Below are 23,780 nucleotides of genomic sequence, written 5' to 3'. Positions count from 1 at the left end.
TAGGCTTTGCAAACCAAGTTATGTGACAATGTGCCGACTTTCTCCCGTAGAACTATTGCTAAGTAACATTCTTAACAATTTTGTTGAGACTTCATTGTTTGTAAACTTGGCTGGTGACCCTTTTGTCAGCCCAATCTACTGACTTCTGTGCACACATGAAGTTCCACCAAGAACTGTATATGAAACAGTCCTTGGTACTGGAGGATGGAATAGTCCTGGGATGCATGGAGCTCCATCCATGGTACCTGAATACAGACAGTTAGAGATTGTTGTATGTTGTATGAAAATTATTATTTCAGAATTTGAATTCAACCCAATGACCACCTCTCTATAAACCTCCTAACTCAATACTGTACCTAAAATAACTTAATTTTAAAAACAGGAATATTTACATTACCAAATAAAGTTATTTTAGGTTCTGGAGACATGTCTGGCATTAAATACTATTGATCAACTGTTTTAAAATAGTTTCCCCTTTTTGGGACCTTATTAAATATCCATATTAATTCATTTTCTGTTATGTAACAATTTAAATTTCTCTTCCACTTGTTTTAAAAGAAAAAGTTTTAAAAGAAAAAGTTGCTCATGATTTAGCAAGAAAATATAATTTTACTTGTAAGGTAAAAAGTAGGTGACCCTATAATCCAACTATCAACATTTGATTCTACGCATAGATAGGAATATTTAACTTAAAAGTTAATGATATGTCTCATCTAATATACTGAAAAATAAATGGTTAAAAAACTTCCACTTTAACTACCAAGTCATCATAGGGAATTTCATAGTTCTCAGTCATGAAACTGTTTTTGTATCCAAATAAAAAGATTCCATACATTCTATTTTTCACCACTGCTTCTTTGTTCATTATAAAATATTAGTGTTAAAAGGGATTAAGCCTAGGCTAAAAAAATGATTCATGGTGTTTAGAGCGCAAAATGTTTCAATATTGTTATATAGCTCATCTTTGGAGGCAGAGTAAATCAAGTATCTCATTCCAACATATTCTTGTCCCACCACAGCAATCTTATTGATTTACAGTAATCAAAAAGAGGAAACCAATTTCACTGCTTAATAATACTGGGACTAAGGCTATGTCTGTATTACATACTGAAGCCAGTTTTTAAATTGATTGGTAACCTGTTTAGATGATTTCCTCTGGGATAACCTTTATCATTGTAGTCTTGTGAGGATTCTAAAAATGCTCACCCATATCTCTAGCTTTGTCTGGAACAATAATGCTAGGATGCCTTATCTGAAAATAATGGTGTTTAAATAGGCTTAAAGCCAGTTACAACTAGTAGTGTAGACATGCCCCAGCTAACTATAGAAGTGAGAGGAGGCCACTTTGTAATCTCCTTGAAACCTTCAGACATAAATTGAACAATGCATACATAAAATGACATGTTACACTGGGATCCAGCCTTTAAAACATTTTAACAGCAGAAAGTTCCTGATTGGATCTAGGAATAAACAGATATTTAAGAAACTGCTATTGAAGACCCACAGCATATTGAAGTCAAGCAGTGTTAGAAACACAAGATATACAAGCCAACCTTAAACCTAGTTTATGGGCGCAACAACGGAATGTCTAGGCACTCTTTCTTTATAACAAAAATCCAATTTTAATCTGAAATCTTAGGCTCAGTACTGCGCCCAGAGCTCAGAAACTGCTTGTGCTAATGAAATTCCCTGTTGCAACTTGCACCTCGAACGATGGGAGTTTCGAACACTGAGGTCAAGGTATGCAAAATGGAAGTTGGTCCTGATTAACATACACTCCTTCCCCATCCCCTCTGCAATCTCCTTTCGTATTCTCTGCCTCAAGAACCAGAAGATTTATGACAATTTCCATGTTACAGCTGAAATGGGTAAAGACGTGGTGGTGGTGGTGTTCATTCTTATTTGCCCCCCTCTGAGTTGTAAAGTATGAACCAGCACTTGGCGTCAGCGTAGCCAGGGAGGGTTCCAGTTTTACCACTTTTAAACTGCAGAGATTAAGCAGACGGGGCTCCTAAAAGGTGAAAAACCCCTTCCTTGTTTAAAAATAGACTTCTGCGTTTTTGGTTTCACAAAAATCCTTTTCATGCGGAGAGTGGCAAAAGGAATGGCAGCATGAGTCAGCCTGCATGCTTTTCTAAAGAAGAGGCTCCAGACATGCTTTCACTGAGAACTGGTACAAAGCAATGATATCATTGCAAAAAGGCCCAAGTAGCCAGAAAGGACAAGCTGTGGGCAAGTGGGGGTAAAGGTCACACCCAGCACACCAATGCCCATTACCACATCTGGTCTGTTTCAGGAGCTGGAAGGCAATGGGGCCTCTCTCTCTCTCTCTCCCCATCTGCCCAGCCACCTTCACAGCAAAATCATAACTCTTTCCCAAGCCCATCCCTCCCAGCAGACTGGTGCCTAACGGAAACAGAACTCCATGGAACCCGCTTTAAAGTTTTTTTCTGCACATAGATGCAGCTAAAACCGTTCACCAACCCCTGTCTTGTGACCTCTTATGTATGGTGCCTGAAGGCATGTAACACCCCCCCTTTTTTTTGCTTAGGGGAATGGGGATGGCGTAGCTTTGGAAAAACAAGTGTCCAGCAGTGGCGATAAGTTCCTTAATAAAGTTCTTGATTTTGTACGTTTTAGTCTGAGAAAGCCAGACCTGTAAATATTACAAAATGATAACAATCGCTTAAGAACAAGAGACAGACTTACTGTCACCAGCTGTTAACTTTCTGATCAGGGCAGCCTAGGAAGTGGGTCCTTATCTGTCTTAGTTCAGGACATGCTGACTAACACCCCTATTGAGGCAGCAGACCTTTGGCTCCACAATCTTTGCGTATTGGAAAATGTATGTCGCTGCCTGACATTACTCCCTTCTTAAGTAACTGAAGGTCTCAGAAGTGTTCAGGGAACTGTAGTGGAGAAGGCCAGACACTGAAACAGGAGAAAAATCAAATTCATATTCCAGTTCAGAGAAATGAAGATGTATTGCAACAGCAAAGTCTCTGAAAGTTCAACTGTTCCAGGACAGAAAAAGGAAGAAAGAAAAGTGGAGACAGGCGAATAGTGATGGAGTAAGAACATGCATCACACCCTGGGTGGAACGGGTTTAGTTATTTGCTTAAAGATGACTGCATCTTTCCAGAGCCACAGTGTGGAGAGTCATGGGATGCTAAACAAGGTTGCTTACGGGTGGCTTGCTCTACCTCTGTATCTTCCCATTGCGGCATACTGAAAGCCCAGATAAGGGAAGCTCAGTTGCCTTTAGCAACTCCATTATATCTTTCTATGGCTTTCTGGCACAGCTGATCAGGAGTGCTGGATCACAACTGAATAACTTGAGAGGCATTCATGAGATAGCTTGAGTGCCTCTGCTCATTCTTATGGCTACTGGCAGTTTGCAGCCAAAGATGTAGTTAGTTAATTAAAATCAGTATGTGAAGTTCAGTCCCCTCAAACTGGTCCCTCCCCCAAATATCTACACCTTAAGAGTTGCCAGGTCAGAGCAGTACAGTACAGTGAGACTGCAGTATTTCCCCATCAGGGTCCATACTTCTGGCCTAGCAGCACTATGTCCCTGTGGCTCCCTGCTCTACAGCCTTCGGGTTCCCAACCCTCCCTTGTCTGCTCATTTCCTTCACACCACTTGTGTACAGCCATTTATGTGAAGTTTTGCCCTCATCAGAGGCTCTTCAGCTCTTCTTCTTCATTTGTTTCGTTCAGATCCTTGCTTTCCCTTTTATTTAGCTCCAATGGGAACCATTGCTGCCCCCTGTGAGAACAGGATGCTGGAGAAGATGTGCCTTTTGTCTGATGCAGAAGTGCTCTTCTTCTCTACCCAATATCTTGATCACAACACCTCAATTCCATACCACCCGTCTCCTGTAAGCCTCAATCGTTCCTTCAGGCCCCTCACTTTTAGTAGGCAGTCTGCTCCCTTTCTGCTTCTAGGACTCCTTGCCCCTTGGCTTGCCAGGACATTTGCCCTTTGCCCAGTCTTCAATTTGTCTCTGTGTGGCCTTAGTCTGAGCCAAACTGACAAATGTTCTCTCCCCTTTCAAAAGCTGGGCTGCAATATTGCTTACCTCCCTGAGCAATTGAGCATCTCATGCCAACTCACAAGCGGAATCAATCGGCACCAGATGTGCCACCACTAGAACAATATCAATTATTATTGCATTTGTATCCTGACCTTATTCCAAAGAGCTCAGAGCAGCACATATGGGGTTCTGTGACGTTATCCTCACATACACAAAGTGGTGTGCTGAGCAGATGGAAAATACAAGACAACAAGCAACTTTAAACCATGATTTCCCTACTGCATTTCTGGAAGTTCAAATCATGATGCAAGTGCTTAACTATGGTTAATACAAATAAAGGTTTGCTATGGTGTCTAAATTGAGCCCAAGTCTGAGATTTGATTCACCGCACTAGGGTTTCCCAAACTTGGCTCTCCAGCTGTTTTTGGACTACAATTCACATCATCCCTGACTGCTGGACCTGCTAGCTAGGGATGATGGGAGTTGTAGTCCAACAACAGCCAGAGACCCAAGTTTGGGAAACCCTGCACTACACCAATCTGGCTTTCTTCCTAGGAAAGGGAAGACAGATTGTTGCTTATATCTTCCTGGAATCAGCTCTGAGGAAATGCACAGCTTTTTCTTAGTACTTCAGACCTTGATCAGTGTGCATTTGAGGCTGCTACAAAAGATTCTGGTAATGTTTGGATTATGCTGCTATGAAGTAGACCAGTGACAAATAACTTTCTATTAAGTTTCTGTATGACCCAGGTCCTGCAGCCTCTGAGATGACTCAGTGTCTGGCCATGAAAAGGGACTTGATGCGGGCAAGCCTAAACGAAACTGAATGCCAACAAGACTGAAGTAATGATGAGCTCTCTGTATGTTTTGCTCTCCCTTTCCAAGCAGTGAAAAGATCATGATAAGTTCATGGTCAGTTGTTTTTGGAAAACGATGCACTGGGGTTTTCTTTGCCATCTGAAGACAGTTTGGAAACTTCAGCTAGTGCAGATTTCAGCGGCTGGGTTGCTCACCAGGGCAAGATGGTTTGAGCATGCAACAGTGAGACCATGCAAGTCTCAAATCAGAATCAAGGATAGGTCTCCAGAATTCAACTAACTCTGAGAACACTAGATTACTTTTTGCTGCATGCTATTAGCTTCTAGCATTCATCACAGACAATACCACTCCTTTCTCAGCTGCAAACTGTGAGTATGACTTTCAGGACAATGACATGCATCCCAAGTGGTTGAACAGATGCTACAAGTTGCAAGTTTGCTAGCCTACAGAGAGGCATCACAACCAATAATGCTCACTTTCCACTGGCTATTCAGAGTTGTAAGCATGTTCTTACAATTCCAAGATGGTGGTATGACCAGCTGAATAATTAGACAATGAGGATTGCATGCCATGGTCCGAGGAAGAGTTTCAGGCAATGCAAATCCATTCTCTAAAGCAGGAAAACCCTAGTTACGATATACCATGTGGAGCAGTCTTTCAGCTGAGCTGTATTCAGCAAATCACTTCACTAGGTTCCATTTCTGTCTTCTTTGCTGTTACCCAAGACTGAAAGATCTACTGTAGACCTTGCCAGCATAACACTCTGTATATCTTGCTTGCCTTGCTGGTTCACCAGACTGCTTGTCTACCTGTTGGCCCAATAACCTCGGATTCCCTCCTGCTTTGACATGCCTTGCCCAATCTGCAGGACCCAGCCCTACAAGGATTACATTCACTTTGACCCCATAAGGAACTTTACAAGGACTGTCACCTGATTGGAGAAGTCTTAACTGAATAATTGATTAATCAGTCAAATCTGCCTATGAATAAAAATAGGAAAGGAAAAAAAGGCATTATTTGTTTTTAGATGATGCCAGCATGTGTCACAGCAGCCACCATCTCAAAAGGGGAATCCGCCCTTCTAGGGGTAGAGAGAAGGGAGAAAGTCAGAACTTGCCATCTTTTGTAAGTGGCTTGTCTGAAAAATAACTAAAAACTGCTGCCTGATTAATTTTGGGGCACATTTTAAGTCATTAAACCACTAATTGGGACTCCACAAATCCAAGGCAGGACACTTGGCATTACACAGAGTCTTCGCTCAATAGCCCCATGAAAAGTGCCTGAGGGAAGGTTGCAGTGAGATTTGGGGCAGGCAGCAGAAATAGGAGACAACTGTATTCTTTCTGCCTGTTTCATAGGCCATCATAATGAGACACTCCACACTTCTCCCCAACTCCCTTGGCATGAACAAATGTCTATGTCCGGAGGTATGGTCATGTCAGTAGAAAGCACAACTAATGGCTGGTACTGAAGCAAATTAAAATCTGTGGCTCTCCAGATATAAACCTTTGTGCAATTGACTCCCATTCCTGATTGCGTTGCTTAAGAAAGAAAATTTCCCACTGGATTCTGCCTTCTTTAAAAAATACAAAGGGAGGGGTTATTGTGTTATATGACAAGACCTATGGGCCATATCACCTATGCAGCTTTGCAAGAATTTAGGAGGAAACCTCAGTCCTTTGATGGCTGAGGATGTCTCCCTTCCTTAAAGACATAACTCTTATCACTTAAAAGCCCTGAAAAGAAAGGCTCGTGTGCCTCTACTTCCTTTGCCCTGCTGTGCTCAAGGATGGATGTTCTACCTCAATCAAGTCTGGCCACTTTGGAATAGTTCCAATCTGTTACCAAGCCAACAGTACTTTCTGATTCTCAAGTTATTAAAGGGGGGGAAATACGTAAATTACCTTTGAAAAGAAACATGGTTTGAATGATCAGGTGGCGGGGGGAGGGAGTCTATTGAGCGAGAATACTTTTGTGAAACCTACAGACCCAAGTTATTATCTACACAAAACATAACACGGCATGCAGTTACCTTTAATAATTTTGAAATTGAGACACCATGTTCCAAGCCTGAACAAAATTCAATACCCTCAAACCATTCCTCATTTTGTGCATTTACCTTTCATTCCACCTGTAATTTACAGTGACATTGTTATTGCTTTTCGCCATAGTTTCCCTTGAATCGCTGCATGATCAAAAGTACTTGCTTAATAAAACGCAGGGCTGGAGAACCAAGTTTTTCTAAATTGCAATAGGCTGAACTAATTTTTATAATGTGTAGAACCTAAATCCATTTGCTCAAAATTGTTGCATGTTCCCCTGTGTTCCGAAAAAGTCAGATAATGACCGTCTTGTCATTATGCAGGATTGATAGAAGGGTTTAGTGACACTTAAAATCACTCCCCTCCGAAAAAACTGCTCGACCAATCAATGCAAGACAATGTAGAATTATTTAATACTCTGCAGAACTGCTGGAAGCGATGATATTGGGTGTGGGTGTGGGTGCTATCATCCCTCTTCTGGAATTAAGATTGCCGGAAGAAATATCAACAACCTCAGATATGCTGATGGCACAACCTTGATGACAGAAACTGAGGAGGAATTAAAGAACCTTTTAATGAGGGTGAAAAAGGAGACCGCAAAATATGGTCTGAAGCTCAACATCCAAAAAACCAAGATCATGGCCACTGATCCTGTCACCTCCTGGCAAATAGAAAGGGAAGAAATGGAGGCAGTGAGAGATTTTACTTTCTTGGGTTCCATGATCACTGCAGATGGTGATAGCAGTCACAAAATTAAAAGACCCCTGCTTCTTGGGAGAAAAGCAATGACAAACCTAGACGGCATCTTAAAAAGCGGAGACATCACCTTGCCGACAAAGGTCCGTATAGTTAAAGCTATGGTTTTCCCAGTAGTGATGTATGGAAGTGAGAGCTGGACCATAAAGAAGGCTGATCACCGAAGAATTGATGCTTTTGAATTATGGTGCTGGAGGAGACTCTTGAGAGTCCCATGGACTGCAAGAAGATCAAACCTATCCATTCTGAAGGAAATCAGCCCTGAGTGCTCACTGGAAGGACAGATCGTGAAGCTGAGGCACCAATACTTTGGCCACCTCATGAGAAGAGAAGACTCCCTGGAAAAGACCCTGATGTTGGGAAAGAGTGAGGGCACTAGGAGAAGGGGACGACAGAGGACGAGATGGTTGGACAGTGTTCTCGAAGCTACGAACATGAGTCTGACCAAACTGCAGGAGGCAGTGGAAGACAGGAGTGCCTGGCGTGCTATGGTCCATGGGGTCACGAAGAGTCGGACACGACTAAACGGCAACAACAACAACAACAACAACAACAACAACAACAACAACATCATCCCTCTAATCAAAATTCTCAGAGAGATATTGAGAAGAATGAATTCAAGTAAGCATCTAAAAGAGGAAATGTAGTACTGTAATGGTGACTTCAACTATCCTCATACAGACAGGTTGTATGTGTGTTCCAGTCATGACAAAGGTGAAAATTCTAGACACCCTGAATGACTGTGTCCTAGGGCAGCTGATCTTGGAACCAACCAGAGGAGCAAGGACGCTGGACTTAATTTTGAGTGGCATCTAGAACCTGGTGCAAGACGTTAAGTGAGAGCAGATACCATAGTGCTATTAAGCTAAACATACATGGATGAATCCAAATTAAAATTGAATGTGTGTTTTGTTCTTACACCTGAGAAGTTTTACTTCTAGTGTGTCGAAGAGCATGCCATGCTTCTGTAGGAGTCATTGCTCTAGGCTTGCCTCCTGATTGGAAAAAGGAAGGCTGAGAGCAAAAACCCATGCACAAATGCAACAGACTATCTCTTCTGATGGAGGACTGATGGAGGACTGGAGGAGGACTGAATATCGTCGAAAAGTGCATTTATTTCAGTAATGCAACTTAAAAGGTGAAACCAATATATGAGATAGATGCGTGACATGCAAAGCAAGATATGTCAAGCCTTTATTTGTTGTAATTGTCATTATTTGTTGTTAGCCGGGTCAATTATAAATGGAATGTAATTAATGAAATGTAATAGTGATGTTTTATTTTTGTATTATTGTAACTATTTGTTTTATTACTGTGGAATTTCCAAAAGAAAGCATTTGTAAAAATTAAAAGAAAATAATAATAATAAGTTGCATTACTGAAATAAATGCACTTTTCGACGATATTCAAATTTTCCGAGTTTCACTGTATTTACATGAAGCCTCACAAGGGTGTTGTGTGAATAAGGACAGTTAAAAGCAAAATGAACCCCAAGATTTATAGAAATTATATAATAAAAAAATTCAAGTTGAACAGAAAGCAAGCTAAACTGAAACCACTTTCGGCTTGACAAAATTGAGATACTGTATAAAGGTGAGGCTGGAAGAAGGCGGTGTGATCTCTTTGTGTTTCGATGAAAGCTATTAATTTTTTCCCTTCAAATAAAGGGAAGAAGCTATATTAATAAGGCTTGTAATTTTGTTTTTAACAGCTGTGGTGGCCTTGAAAACATGATTTTATAGAATTCTTGACAATGTCAGTGATTAACTGTTACTCAGGAAGACCGAATCACTTATTTAGCCTTTATTTTAAATGGCTTCATCCCTGTAGGGTCTAGACAATGAGCAAGGCCACTAGTTGGCACCAGACAAGGACTGGTCTTGTGAGAGTCTGTAAATCTCAGAAACTGCAAACTAGACAGCCAAACATCCCCAGCAGGTCACAGGGTAGCTGATTGCAGAAGCAAATGTTAGGAAGATGGGCTGAAGTATACAGACAGAGGATGAGATTCTTAAACTATCCACTGAGTCATCCCTAATAAACAAGAGAACATGGCTGTAAAGTATATTGATTTTTGGATCACATCACATACCAGATGAAAACTAATTAAGGGTGTTTTTTCGCAAAATTTGGGGAATTCACGTGAGCTAGCATTATGAAAATGATAAGATACAAGCTAAATTTTGAACCCCTAATACTACTACAGTATTAGTTACATTAAGGAAGAAGCTGTAAGTTGTTCCTGTAAGTAGTTGGCAAAACACACAAAATTGACCCAAAAATTATTTTAAAAAAACAGATGGGGAGATTGGGTTAAAACGTTTGGGATTTATTAATAATGGAGAAGTTAATGCAATAAATTAGGATTCAGCATGGAAGCGGAGAAGTCAAATAAAGACAAAACTCCAGCCCTCTCCAGATGTCACGTGAAAAAGATCCACATCACGTGAAAAAGACCCATTTAGCCCTGCTGCCACCATCTTGTGGCAAAAGTTCTTAAGTGGGCAAGTACTCTACAATTAGGGGTCCTCAGACAATTAGGGGTCTAAACTGCACATTTGTAAGTGTATGCTTCAAAGATCTTAGGTATATATACAGGTCATGCAGCACCTATTCCAACAGTCTCATGTCCATGCTGTGCTTTAAGACAATAAAATATGTACATCTTTTAATCCAGGCATTTTGTATTTGGAAATATAACTCTCATGAGCAAATAATGCCATATTATAAATGGTGCAGAACTGCATAAAATCAGGCTGGCTGCAAATTTACACATGTGTGTGCTACTGAAGAATACCACTCTCTTTATGTACAGTATTTAGTACTACGAAACAGTTCCCAAATAGAAAATATTGTGTATGGAATTAGACATTAATGCATAGAATTCATTACAAATGGGTTTATACTCTTTATACTCTTCACCTAGACCTTTGGCTGTCCGATACCCAATGCCCGTTTAAATTTGTTGATCTCCCCCCCCCTTTTTTTAAAAACTGTTTTATGTTGTGAACCACCTTGAGATCTATGGATGAATGGCAGTATGCAAATGTAATAAATAATAATCACCATTTTTTTTTTATAAAAGCAGTGATTTTTAGAAAATTCAAGACTCATGTTTGTAAATCTTTTTTTAATGCATTTCATAATTAATTATATGCATTTTTACATGGATATCCTAGCAGGTTAGCAGTGCTGCAGAATCAGGGGCATTCAGATTGTTTACTGGATCCCTTGTAAAACAGCATTATCGGATTCAGCATAAGTGAGAATATCTGTAGGCTAAAAAGCAACCACGGATCTCTCCCCCACCACTACCACTCTCCAAATGATGAAAATGACCATGGTTACTGAATGTACACCTCCCAACAACCTGTGTCCGTATCAGAGAGACAAATAACTATTTGAGACACCAGGTGCACCTGGGCATCACCTAGTAGCAGACATTCCAGCAGGCTACCTGAATGATTTCCCTCTCACCTGGTCATTACAAGAACTGTAACTCTAAGAACGTGTGTGCGAACTTGATTTTTATTCCTCCCTCCACATCCTTTTTTGTCTCTGTGTCAAGTCTTTTAAATTGTAAAGCTGAGGGCAGGGACTGTCCCACCACTGATTTTTGTAAGCCACTTATAAAGCTTTTTTGGCTGAAGAGTGAGGTAAAAATTACTAAATCAATCACACAGCTACAACAAATTGTCTCGCCTCACCCCACAAACATATAAACAAGATTCAGGTAAAGGTAAAGGGACCCCTGACCGTTAAGTCTAGTCGCGGACGACTCTGGGGTTGCAGTGCTCATCTTGCTTTACTGGCCAAGGGAGCCGGTGTACAGCTTCTGGGTCATGTGGCCAGCATGACTAAGCCGCTTCTGGTGAACCAAAGCAGCGCACGGAAACGTAGTTTACCTTCCCACCGGAGCAGGACCTATTTATCTACTTGCACTTTGACGTGCTTTCGAACTGCTAGGTTGGCAGGAGCAGGAACAGAGCAACAGGAGCTCACCCTGTTGCGGGAATTCGAACCGCTGACCTTTTGATTGGCAAGCCCTTGGCTCTGTGGTTTAGACCACAGCGCCACCCGCGTTTAAAATAGTGTGCAGTCATTCTCTCCCTGGTCCCCAATAACCCTCTTCATTTGTGTGCATAATCTGATCTATTGCGACGAAATATGTAAGAAAGAAAGGGTTTCCAGTTTCAGGGATGAAACTGTTGGGGACATGGAATTATCAATTGGTTTATATCATGAGAATATAGATATTAAAGCAGATGTCCTGAATCCTTACAATCTAAACAGAACAGGTTTTCTTTTCAGACAATGTCAGAAAGAAACTTAGAGCAAGACTAAGCCATCTAATGTACTCTTGCAGTTTCTGAAGCTAGCAATAAACCAGATTTCGTCAGTGAGGTTTGGCAATACGAGGAATCCTGTAACCAATTTCATTTCCTGATAAATGAATGGTCCACTGGGGAAAGTCAGTCAAGAGAGTTTTGGAACTGCTGAGGGCTCAGACATTGCTGAAAGTCTCCTTGAAGGAGCCAGACTGTCTATTGCTTATCACTGCTGAGCCAAAGAGTACCATGCAAAACACTGCAACTGCCAGACTCCATTTAGAGTTCTTACTGAAGGACAATGCAATAGCACTTCACACACGTGTGGTAGCTCTTTAAGAACACAAAGAGGATGTAACACACTTCCTATAGTGTCGTTCTAAGTCAATGCACTGGAAATGCAAGACTGTATAAAACAACATTCTTAGTTGGCTTTATTGCTCATTATTCATTTTAAAAAATAAGCCCTGTATTTTGGGAGCAGGTTCTGAGATGGTACATTTGGTTATATGTTTTGCTGGAGAAAAGATGTCCAAAGTTATCGATTTTGAAGCAACAGATAACTGGATTGCTTGGTAGGTTCCTACTTTAATTCCAAAATCCACAAAGATTCTCAAACAACAAAACCTCACCTTCAAAAACAATAATTGATAGATCAGTTTCTGTATGTATGTGTATGAGTCTGATGACCCCTGAAAAGAACACATAAAGTAAAAACAATTAACTTCCTATAAAATTCAGGCCCTTCATAACACATTTGGGCTTCGTAGGCTAGATTACTAGTTGAATCTGCAGTCAATTAGCTGTACCCTCAAGTTAGAAAGAGAAAATTCCCAAATTTACAAGTATAAACTGTTCTACTTATAAAAATACACATCCAATAAAACGGTGCGCACGATTCATATAGAACACATTTTTTCCAGCATCTTTGGTTATTCCACTAGCCATGTAACAAATATAATTAGGGTAAGAATATTGCTGGCCTCCACCACTTGGTTTAACTGGTGTGTCAGTTTACACGCAAATTCATGGCTCATTTCTGATGTACTTAGTCCATAGTGCTGAACTGATATATGTATGAGAATTGCCATGGCAGTTTCAGATCTACAACATTTGGTCAACAGCAAGTAGCCAAGACGGATGTCCTAGAAATTTTATAAGCAGGTTATGACGGTGTTATCAATCACTGTCTGTAAAAGCCTGGAATCTGGTAGTCGAGGTATGCGATCTCTGAACATGCATGTTCCCCTTTTAGCTATCATGGCTAGCAGCCACAGAGAGACCTACCCACCTTGTATTCAGCCACAACTCTTTCAAAACGCATTGCTGCTACCCGCCACCAAAATTAATTGCGTACTATGTTGATGGCACATTATGCAAAAAAGAATCCCATGGCACTTTATAAACACGTACCGTATATTGCAGCTTAAGCTCTTGTAAGCCAAATGCTCTTCATTAGATGTGACAAAACTAAGGCCAAAACCACATCTTTAAGGTGTTTTGGCTTCAAAGAATTGTCATGGTTACCCCTCTCAAAACTACTTCGCAACGGTCTTTTCTCTCTCCCCTAAGGTAAAACGGATCCAACTATTTAAGTCTTTCTTTTTAAGAAGGATGGTCTTGCTTCAAGATCAAGCTCCTGTACCCTGACAACAATTAGTGGTAGCTCATAACCTTTAAGAGCTGCAGTTCTTTGAAATGCTAAGCAATGACGCCTCACATTCTTGGACACTGGACAGGAACAGGGTTGAAGATCTATTTACTCTTGGTCTACAAAGAAAATGTTTTATGGAGGGGGCTCCTTGCCTTGCAAGTTGGAAAGCCAGATAATTGTATTCCATTGGAGAACTCTGTGGCATGCTCACAGTAAAAATCTGATGTTATCTCAAGGAGTTTCAGTGGCAGAAATTCAAGTGCACCTTGCTAATGCACATTTCCCTGTGTTGCAATCGTGAAGTGATGTTTGCACTCCTTTTCAGTGGGAGAGCCAGAAAAGCATTAGGGCATTTTATAGCTTTAATGCCTAAATGGCATGCAGAATAAAATTGCTGCTTCTTTCTTGCACAGGTCAGCAATGCTAGTAAGTTGTCTTAATTCTTCTTCTACCGAGATGTTCCCCTCCCCCTTACTACCTACTATAAGACAAATCCCACAGCGGGCCCTTCAACCAAATGGAGGTAGAAATGCTGTTTTAAACTCTAGAACTAACTGACAGCTACAGTATAAAAGCAAACCTCAGGTGTTTGAGTTCTCATGTTTAGCCATATTTGAAAAATGTATTTCCTACAACCCTTCTACAGATTCTACCCTTTCTCTGAAGTCTACATTAATATATGTTGATTTTCAGACTCAGGTGATACCTGGGGTGAGGTGGAGTGCATGTCCTTCTTTTCAAAATTTCGAGAGTGATATATAAACAAGGTTGCAGTTACAACATGAATGAGCTCTCTTTGGGAGAGTCACACAGAGGTTGTGGATGCCATGATAAACACCACTGCTGTAATATCAAGCAATCCTTTGACCAATATTGTATTTTAACGTAACCAAGACCTTATGTGGAAAAAGGACTTATCTTCATAAGAACAAAATAAACCAATCCTTGGAACAAGAAATAATTAAATAATTCCTTTCAGAGGTTTACTGGGGAAGGTATTTTACTGGGTGTGTTGGTGGCATTTAAAAATTTCAAGAAATCAAAACACAAAAGCTATTATTTTAGTCTATGAACGTTCTATAACAACTAGCCAATGTATGATTACTTTAGATTTTTTTGTAAAAAAAAAATATGTTCAGGTTTCAGCATTGTGGACTGCTGCATGGAAATAATGTTTAATAATTTGTTCTCTTAACCAACAACTTCATGTCAACATATGAAGCTACCTTGTACTGGGCGAGGCCCCCAGTACATCTACTGCAATATTGTCTACTCCAGGACTGGGGAGCCATTGTTCTTTTGAGGGAAAGTCCATGGAGGACAGTGGGTGAGGCCAAAGTCCTGAATGGATGGGGCCAAAGCATCCACACACTGTTGTGTCTCCGTTCCTCCCACCCTCTCCCAAGTTTTTCTCAATACTGCATAATGAGAAAGGGACTCCTCTTTCTCACATTGCAGCTCAGAAATACAGCTAGTGGGGCTGGCTCAGTGGAGTGCTCAGGTCTTGATTCACTAGCTCAAGTCCCTTACTGGCTGAAGTGGAGGCAGCTTCACTTCTCCAGCAGCAGCATGGAAGGGGACTGGGATGGCAAACCATTGGCTACTGGGTAGGCAAAGCAGAACCCCTGACTGGCTTCTGTACTGGCTGCTGAGGAAGTGGCTGCTCTCAGCTTGGCTACATGAGATTTAAGCACGCAGGTTGTGGTGCTGATGATTGCTTTGTGGTGGACAGAACATTTTCCAGGGTGGTAAAGGTGAACTTCTCAATAGTATTTCAAATTCATTCTCTACACTACAGCAATGGCTCTTAAGTGCAAGAAGGAATCTTCCTCTCAGAATGTTTGTTTTAAGAATTCCAGAGCTAAAGATTCAGAGTTAGATTTTAGGGGCAAATGCCCACTACATAGTGCCTTGGATGCCACTTTTGTTGCAATTCCAGCTGAGGTGTCCAATGCAGTGCTTTTCTGTGCTCTGTTGGACCATTTTCGGTTTATGTGCACACAACTTCAGCAATGATGCAATTGTTGCCTTGCTTCTCTTGTCACCTGCCCATTTTATTTATTTCATAGAACTTATGAAAGCAGCTTGAGAGAGGCAAGCATCACCCACTGGGAAGCCGTAGCTCCTAATAAAATATCTCTGTCCCAATGAACTAATTTTCCTGATGGCATCAATTTGACTGTTGCTTTCTGAGAATATTCCCTCTTGGAGCTGGCATGACTCCTGTATCTTGAGATCAAGAATTTGTTAGCTGTCGCTATAGTGCTACTCCCATTTGCTGTGCATCTCTTTAGCAAATCAAAGAAATGGTTTCTCATAAAATAAAGGTACACTTTGAAGTCATCAAGCAGGGAAACCAGGCTGTGTATATGTACACATACACACACACACACACACACACACACAGAGAGAGAGAGAGAGAGAGAGAGAGAGAGAGAGAGAGAGAGAGAGAGAGATCAGCATTTTGAACTGCTGGAGACAAAAAGAATCTGCAAAGGAATGGGCTAGAAAAGCACCATTCCTCCCCCACCCCTGACTTTTGGCCCTATTGTTAAAGAGCAGGCTTTAGTGCTCTGTTAAGTTTCAATAAATACTACATACTTCATGCCATGCTGGCAAGGGGCAACATAAGAACATATTGGCAAGCATGTTGGAGACATGAAAGAGAAAAGGAAGGAGTAAAAAACTAGGCAACACACTGCGAAATAAAACTGGGAAATTCAACAGAGGAAAACCATTTGTAAAATAAATGTTTTCTCTTCAAATGGCTTACCAGCGGGAAGTTTCCTTCAAAAGCATTTAAATGTGATCTCTTAAATGTTGCTCATTCTATGAACTCAAATGTCAGCTTCCAGTTAATAACGTCTGGCATTCAGAACAGGTTTTCCCACTTAGAAAAAAGTGCAGCTATCTTCTGGCTAACTTCCCTGAAAACCCTGAGATAACTTCCAGACTCCAGACACAGTCTCACTCCTCTCAGGCTCTTAATCCTCAAACTACAGATAATTTCACCCAAAGGGAGGGAGAGGGGAAAAGAGACTGTGAACTTGGAGCTGGGGGTGGGGTAGACACTGAAGTCAATTTTCAGTTATCACTCTGATCTTTAAATTACTCTTAATAATAATCTTCTGCAATAAAACAAGGAGCCTGTAATGTGGGCTGCTTGTCTGCAAAGGAGACAGCTCTATCTCTGAATGCTGCTGCTTCCACCTCAGGAACCAGGCACATTAGCTTCATTTATCTCCTTCCACAGGGTGAGGGAGAAATCCAAGACCTGGTTATTTCAACACCTGCTACTTTATCTCCCAGCTTCTGCTGGAATCTTCTATGAAGGCTAATTACCCAGTTTGGACTTTCCCTACCCTGCATAGCGCATGGCCAGGAGCAGACACTTTAAAGCAACAGCTAATTATAATCATGCTTATCTTGAACAGCAGTCAGGTGAAGATGCTAAGGGAGTTTCCAATTCTCAGACACTTGACTGTCAAACACGTCCACCCTCTTCCTCCCAAATGTGTGCCATGATGCGTCTCTACGCAGGGTTCACTTTGGCACCAGATTCCTTCGACAGAATGCCACAACGGTTTTACTGGATCCTAGCACTAAACCTGCTAGCCTGGCATCTAATCTTCCTCTATGTAGCCTGGGGCCTGCCTACTCAACAAAGTGTATGACAAACACACATCACATGTGCTTATTGGGAAAGCAAACAAACACTGACAAATGTATTTAGTTACATCTTCAGTATAAACGCTTTCTTCTCAATTATCCAAACAGCAGCAAATCCTTGTTATCTTAATTCACAGTGTGTTCCCGTGTGGGAGGATAGTCTGTTTTCCTGAGCTGCCAATTGTTGAAGGATTCTGTTCATTTTGATGCAATGTTTTGTGGTCCTTGATGAGATTCCGCAGAACATACACATAGAGATATTGGGGATTAGCTCTCTATCTAACTTTTTAGGAATAGGCCAGTGAGAACAATTCTAGATTCATGTTGGGATAGAATGATGGATCGATCCATCTCCAAAAATGTCAAGTGGAAAATCAAGTTAACATTCTAGGACAGACATCTCCAAACTGCGGCCCTCCAGATGTTTTGGCCTACAACTCCCATGATCCCTAACTAACAGGACCAGTGGTCAGGAAAGATGGGAATTATAGTCCAAAACATCTGGAGGGCTGAAGTTTGGGGAAGCCTGTTCTAGGAGGCCTTCTGTTCTTATAACTGGGTTTCTAACACAATTCTGCCCTTAGTTCTGAGGTTTTTATTTTGTTATTTTCATTCTGTAAAATGACCCACATAGTTTCTGAAGGACTTTTAATTCAAATTTGAGAAGAAAAAAACTTGTTCTTTTCAGGGGTGACAGGAAGTAAAACAGCATTGGGGAACCTCAGGCCCACAGGTATACTGAGACCTACCAGGCCTTTCCATTTGTCCCATGTGTAGCTTTCACTAAGCCACATCCACCTGCGCATCATCTGACATTACGTGACATTAGGTGCAGGGCCATATTATATATGAAGAAAGGTACAGTTTGGTGCCTTTTGAATTTAGAACCCTTTTCCTGAGTTGTACCAAACAAAGTTTTGTGCAGAATAGACCCACTGAAACTGATGGAGCTAAGTCAGTCGTGTCCATTAAGCTCAAGTGGTATTCAATGACGTTTTGCTCAAGAGCAGACCCAGGAAAAATAATAAGCTTGACTATGTTAGATAAATGCATTCAAGTGGGTCTGCTCTAAGTAAAGCTCAGTTGAACAACATACAAAAGCTCTATGCTGAGTATGACTCTCATGGGATACAACACTCTGTCACCAAATTTAAGACGCACCCAATTACAGCTGGAGTTAGAAATGCATTTAGAATGTGCACTTGAGTCTTCACTTCTTGGTGCTGCTCGAATTCAAGCCCGGCTGCAAAGCAACAAAGGAAGAATCGGGGAGTGCACCCTAAAGTATGCTCCCAATACTTTCTTTAATGTTGAATAACCTGGTACCAGGTGAATAACAGGTGAGTCTCGGTGCTGTCAAAATGGGCAGTGGGGGAGTATGACATTCAGCTAATCTTTTAAATCTAGTTACCCACCTCTGAAGTAAAAGGCAGCAAGCTCCCAAAGTGCTTGCATACCTTTCTTTTGATAGTGTGGTATAAAGGTTCCCTATCCCAAAAAACCTAAAGTACAGAGTTCTTGCTACAAAGTGCTGCAACCTTAAAGGACGAGATAGCTTACTTACTGGAAAGCAGAAGGAAATTTATATCTACAAGTAGTATATAAATTTTGTTAAATAAAATAAACTTATGGCCCACCTCTGATCCCATAGTTCTAGTTAAAATTTGTGGCCTCATCACTTCTACATTGTCTCCAAATTTTAACTAGAACTATGGGATCAGAGGTGGACCATGAGATTATTTTATTTAACAAAATTTATATACCACTTGGTTGTAATAAACCTCTAAGTGGTTTACAAGAATTACTGAGCAATTAAGAAACACCCCCTCATTTACCTGGGAAGTCAGTTCACAATCTCAGGCCACTGGACATCCACACACTGGTCCAATGTACGAGTAGAATGCATTTGTGCAAAATCCAATTTACAATGTCTCAAGCAATGTGACAGATATCCAAGAGAAGAGTGACCACAGAATCTGCATCAACCATATTGACATGGATACACCTTGTTGAAAAATGCCCGGTGCACAGAAGGAAGGCACGTTCTCATTTCCTTACCAAGTGCAGGGGAAAGAGTGAACTATTTGGTCCGGGCTGCTATTTTACATTCCAGTGTGTTTTTAATTTGAGTTCATTTCCATGCCTCTGAGCTTCAAAATAGGGAAGGGCAAAATGTATATAAATACAACCCACAAATTGCTGAAGAGGGCAGAGACCATCCTGGCTGTCTCTCAGTGCAGACCCAGGTCATCAGGCCTGAGCTTCCACAACAGCTGTCCACCATGAACCACCATTGGCAGGACTGGCAGCAACAGCAGCAGATACGTTCTATGCTTATAAAAACTATATACAGTGGTTCCTTGGTTTTAGAACAGCTTAGTTTATGAACAACGTGGAAATAGAATGCTGCAAACCCGGAAGTAGGTGTTCCGGTTTGTGAACTTTGCCTTGGAAGCAGAACATGTTCCGCTTCCTGTTGAGGGTGTTCCATTTGTAAACTGAGTCCCCTGCTGCTAATCAGAGGCTTCCTGTTGAGTCTGTCGGCTGTTGAGCCCCGAGCACCCACACAACACAGAGGTGATATTTGGAGCTTCTGTTTTTGCTATTTTTTGTGTTTTTGTTTGTGTGGCTTTTTCGGTTTTTTGACTGTGACTTGTTCTTCATTTTATGGGACTGACTGGTGACTGTGGCTTGTGACTTTGTTTTTGTGACTGTGTGGAACCCAATTCAGCTACTGATTGTGTGACTGCAGAAATGGATAAAAGCCCCCCCCCCATCCAAACAAGGACCTTCATCAGTGCACGTAAGGATTTTTTAAATAAAAAATTATCATCTACAATACTGCCTTATTTCTTCTACAGTATAGTACACTGATTATTGCTTTCATTTTATGGATCAATGGTCATGTTAGATAGTAAAATTCATGTTAAATTGCTTGTTTTTAAAAGTCTGGAACATATTAATCCATTATGCATTACTTTCTATGGGAAAACATGCCTTAGTTTTGGAACGCTTTGGTTTTGGAACAGACCTCCGGAACGAATTAAGTTTGGGAACCAATGTACCACTGTAGTCACAAGATATCTCTAGTAGCAACATGTGCATATAATTCACTAGGGTTCTTAAAGAAGCATACGGTCACAGAAATGATAATTTCTACACCAATGCTATATAGCCATTCATTCTTTTTCACAGCATGCTTGCACATTCCGTTATAAATTAATAATCCATACAAACACCGGAACTTAAATATAGTAGAACTCTACAGCAGGCAATGTTGTAACCTAAAGAAAGAAAATTATCCTTAAAGTGCTGCTTTGTGGCATGCTACACACTGACTGGTTTTGTTAGCACTCACCCTGAGCCTGTCTTTGGGCAGAGCAACAGCTCCTTGCTTGATGATTTCCAGAACTCTCTCTACAGACAGCTCAGCCCCAGCCTGCTCAATTCTGGAGCTAAAGAAGCTGATCACCTGGAATGGAACAGGGAAATATATTATATATATATATATATACACACACACACACATGCACTTCTGTCTGTAAATAAGTGGAAGCACAGGTTATTTAAACAATGTCAGAGTATCTGTCAACTAGATTTTTTTAAGGATATAGAAACCTATCCAGCTGATTTATGACAGTGAGTCACTTCTTAATTGAGATTCTTCAACTGTCAGGTATAAATGCTAGATTAATTTTTTTTATTAAACATTCATATTCCAGGTAATTTAAGCACTATTATTTCCATGTCTTCAGCTTGTTCCTATATGTTATGACCATGATCCAAAAATGTACATATGCATACTTCAGCAATACTGCAGAGCAGCTAAAAGACCGCAAAGTTCAGCGAATTTTCAGCTTCTGCTCGTATCTGCCACATGGCTTTTTTTGACTATTGAAGCAGGAACAAAGTTTCCTAAGAAAACAGGAAATCAGAGGAGTAATGATTGCTTTGGGTTTTTATTTAATCTTCATGATAATTCTCAGAACCATGAAGATTACGTTGGCTAGTTTATCTTACACACCAAGGCCTATACGATGATGTTTTGCAATATCACATAAAGGAAGGTAGATCTCGAAATGCTGCTGACACATCTCTAAACATACAATCTTGAGAAGTTAGGTAGATCTATCTTAAGAAGAGAAACAAGGCCCATGTCATTGAAGGCAGTTAACATTCCTTTGATAATCGTGGCCAAGGACTAGGAAATGGTTTACTGCATGGCAATAATGTTCTTGGGATGCTTTTGCACTGCAGAGCTACCGGTAGGTACCCATCTGAAGCTGTTAAGCCTAATTAGGCCCTCACAACATATTAGTAAAACAAAAGAGAGCTGATGGTTTGATTACTCCAGGATTCAAATGAGACATACTGTTGCTGTAGGCAAGTACAGGCATTACCTCTCTTTTGGAGTAGGGAGACATGCCAGGCTTGCAAAGAAGGCTTTTCAGAATATGCTTAAAGTAGACAAAATTCAACAAAAAAGCATCCCTTCCTGTAAAGAAATAACTGCTTTGCTGATCCTAATTACCTTCTACTGCAAATCCTAAGCAAATATCTTGTAAAGGTTTGAATGACCTCAAACCTTAACCTTAGCAGATCTACTCTTTTGGTAGACCTGTGAGCCAGCACTTCTGTTCTGAGCATCCTCAGATCTGTTTCCTTGAAGGCCACACCTCCAACAAATTCAAAGCACATAGGTGGATGAGGCCACTTGTTTTCTTTTCACCACCTCCATTCTTTCTTCCCCTTACTCCTCTCCTTCTCATTAGAGTGCTTAAAGCATTTCACATACATTATCATAGTAATCCAATAAGGTATTTGCAAGGTATGTCAGTTTATCTTCATGATGTAGTGAGAGGGAGGCTGAGTCAGAGAGCAACTTGCCTAAAACCACCTACTGAGTTTATGGCAAATATGAGATTTGAACAGTGGACTTTTAATTCATCAGTGCTATACAAGCTCTCACAATTATAATCTTTTTGGTGGCAGGTAAAAGTGATGTTTATTAGTGCACTACCAAAGTTTCCTGTGGCTGTTTTGGGGTTGTTTTGTTCTGTTTTTATGGTAGAATGTAGTTGCGTTTAAGTTTTAAATGTGTTGGAAGCTTCTTAGAATAATAAATAACAACAACAACAATACAAGCCCATGAAAAAGAAGGTAGAGGGCAGACCCACATACACAGATTTTGCAGTGTTCAATGGTAATGTATCAGTCACGGGACAGCTACTCTCTAATAGTATCGGCTGCTCAGGAATTGCAAGTACCTCCTTATTTTAATGCAACAAGTCTTATTAAGTCACCATAAATTAACAAATCTGTGTTCACAGTAAGTTAACATCCTGCCTACAAAGACATCCTTAAGAGTCAACAGCTAGCAACTGCAGTAAACAGCTGTAGTCATTCTTAACTTGTTTGATTCCCCTACTTTTTGAAATGACTTTCAAGTTCCCTATAAGAATTACCCATCTTGCAGGAAGATCCTCAATACAACAGAAATAATAAGTAACCAACTTTCTGTAACATTTAGAGTATCAGTACACCATTAACAATTACCAGTAAGAAAGTGCATATCACATCCCTCAAAATGGGAGTCCATTTACTTCTGCAACAGGCTTGAGCAGTAAATGAAAACAGAAATCATTCTATTCCTGGTTGCTAAGTGAACCATATGTTTCCTATCTGCACAAAATTAGAGTTGTTGTAGCTCAGTCCCACAAATCCAGGCATAATTATTCTTATATTATGCAAATAATGTACAAATATCCAAGTTTATGAATATGAGCAGCACAGCATACCTCATTTGTGTAGGTATTTTTTCTCTGTACCAGCCAAACTTCCAGGGACAGTTATAGGGTAATGAGCAATCTTCCAGCTGTCCTCTTTTACACCACCAGGGAATACTGACACCCACTTCAACTAGAGAAAACCAATAGCTCAGTTGGCAGAGCATGAGACTCTTAATCTCAGGGCTGTGGGTTTGAGCCCCATTTTGGGCAAAAAGATTCCCACACTGCAGGAGGTTGGGCTAGATGATCTTTGCGATCCCTTCCAACTCTATGATTCTATAACAGTAAATGTTTTATAGGATGTATGGGAAAGCAGAACAGCTGATGTTCTGGCTTTTTCTTAATTGTTTTAAAGTTATAGGTTCTTCAACTCTGGTATGATGATTTGTGTGTGTGTGTGTGTGTGTGTGTGTGTGTGTGTGTGTGTTTGTGTGTGTGTTGATGTAAAACACACCTGTAGATGGAAAGGCTGGTGGAAAATATCTTAAAAAATATGTTTGAAAACATTGGAATGGCTTTTGTTTCTTTTTTAAACAGAAATGTCTGGCAAAATATTTCTATAAAATCAGTTTATCAAATGATGGCTGTAATGACATTTGACAGGCTGCCTTACTGAAATATTTCTGCTAGACAGTTATTAATAAATTGTGATTTCCAGTGTTTAGTGTAGATCCAGCCTTTTCCAG

At 40.6% G+C, this 23,780-nt stretch overlaps 1 protein-coding gene across 3 annotated transcripts in view; it reads right to left on the bottom strand.

Annotated features, from left to right (window-relative positions):
- DYM (dymeclin) overlaps positions 1-23,780 on the bottom strand; it is a 160,924-nt gene that overhangs the window by 9,465 nt on the left and 127,679 nt on the right. For all 3 annotated transcript variants that reach the window (XM_088653131.1, XM_088653132.1, XM_035100631.3), the window contains one exon: positions 20,664-20,777. In XM_088653131.1, coding sequence (XP_088509257.1) covers positions 20,664-20,777 — 114 coding nt within the window. The remainder of the gene's footprint in view (positions 1-20,663; positions 20,778-23,780) is intronic.

The sequence above is a fragment of the Zootoca vivipara genome, chromosome 10, assembly GCF_965207765.1.
Source record: "Zootoca vivipara chromosome 10, rZooViv2.hap1.1, whole genome shotgun sequence".
NCBI classification, from domain to species: Eukaryota; Metazoa; Chordata; class Lepidosauria; order Squamata; family Lacertidae; genus Zootoca; species Zootoca vivipara.
This window is presented reverse-complemented; position numbering and strand designations above follow the sequence as displayed.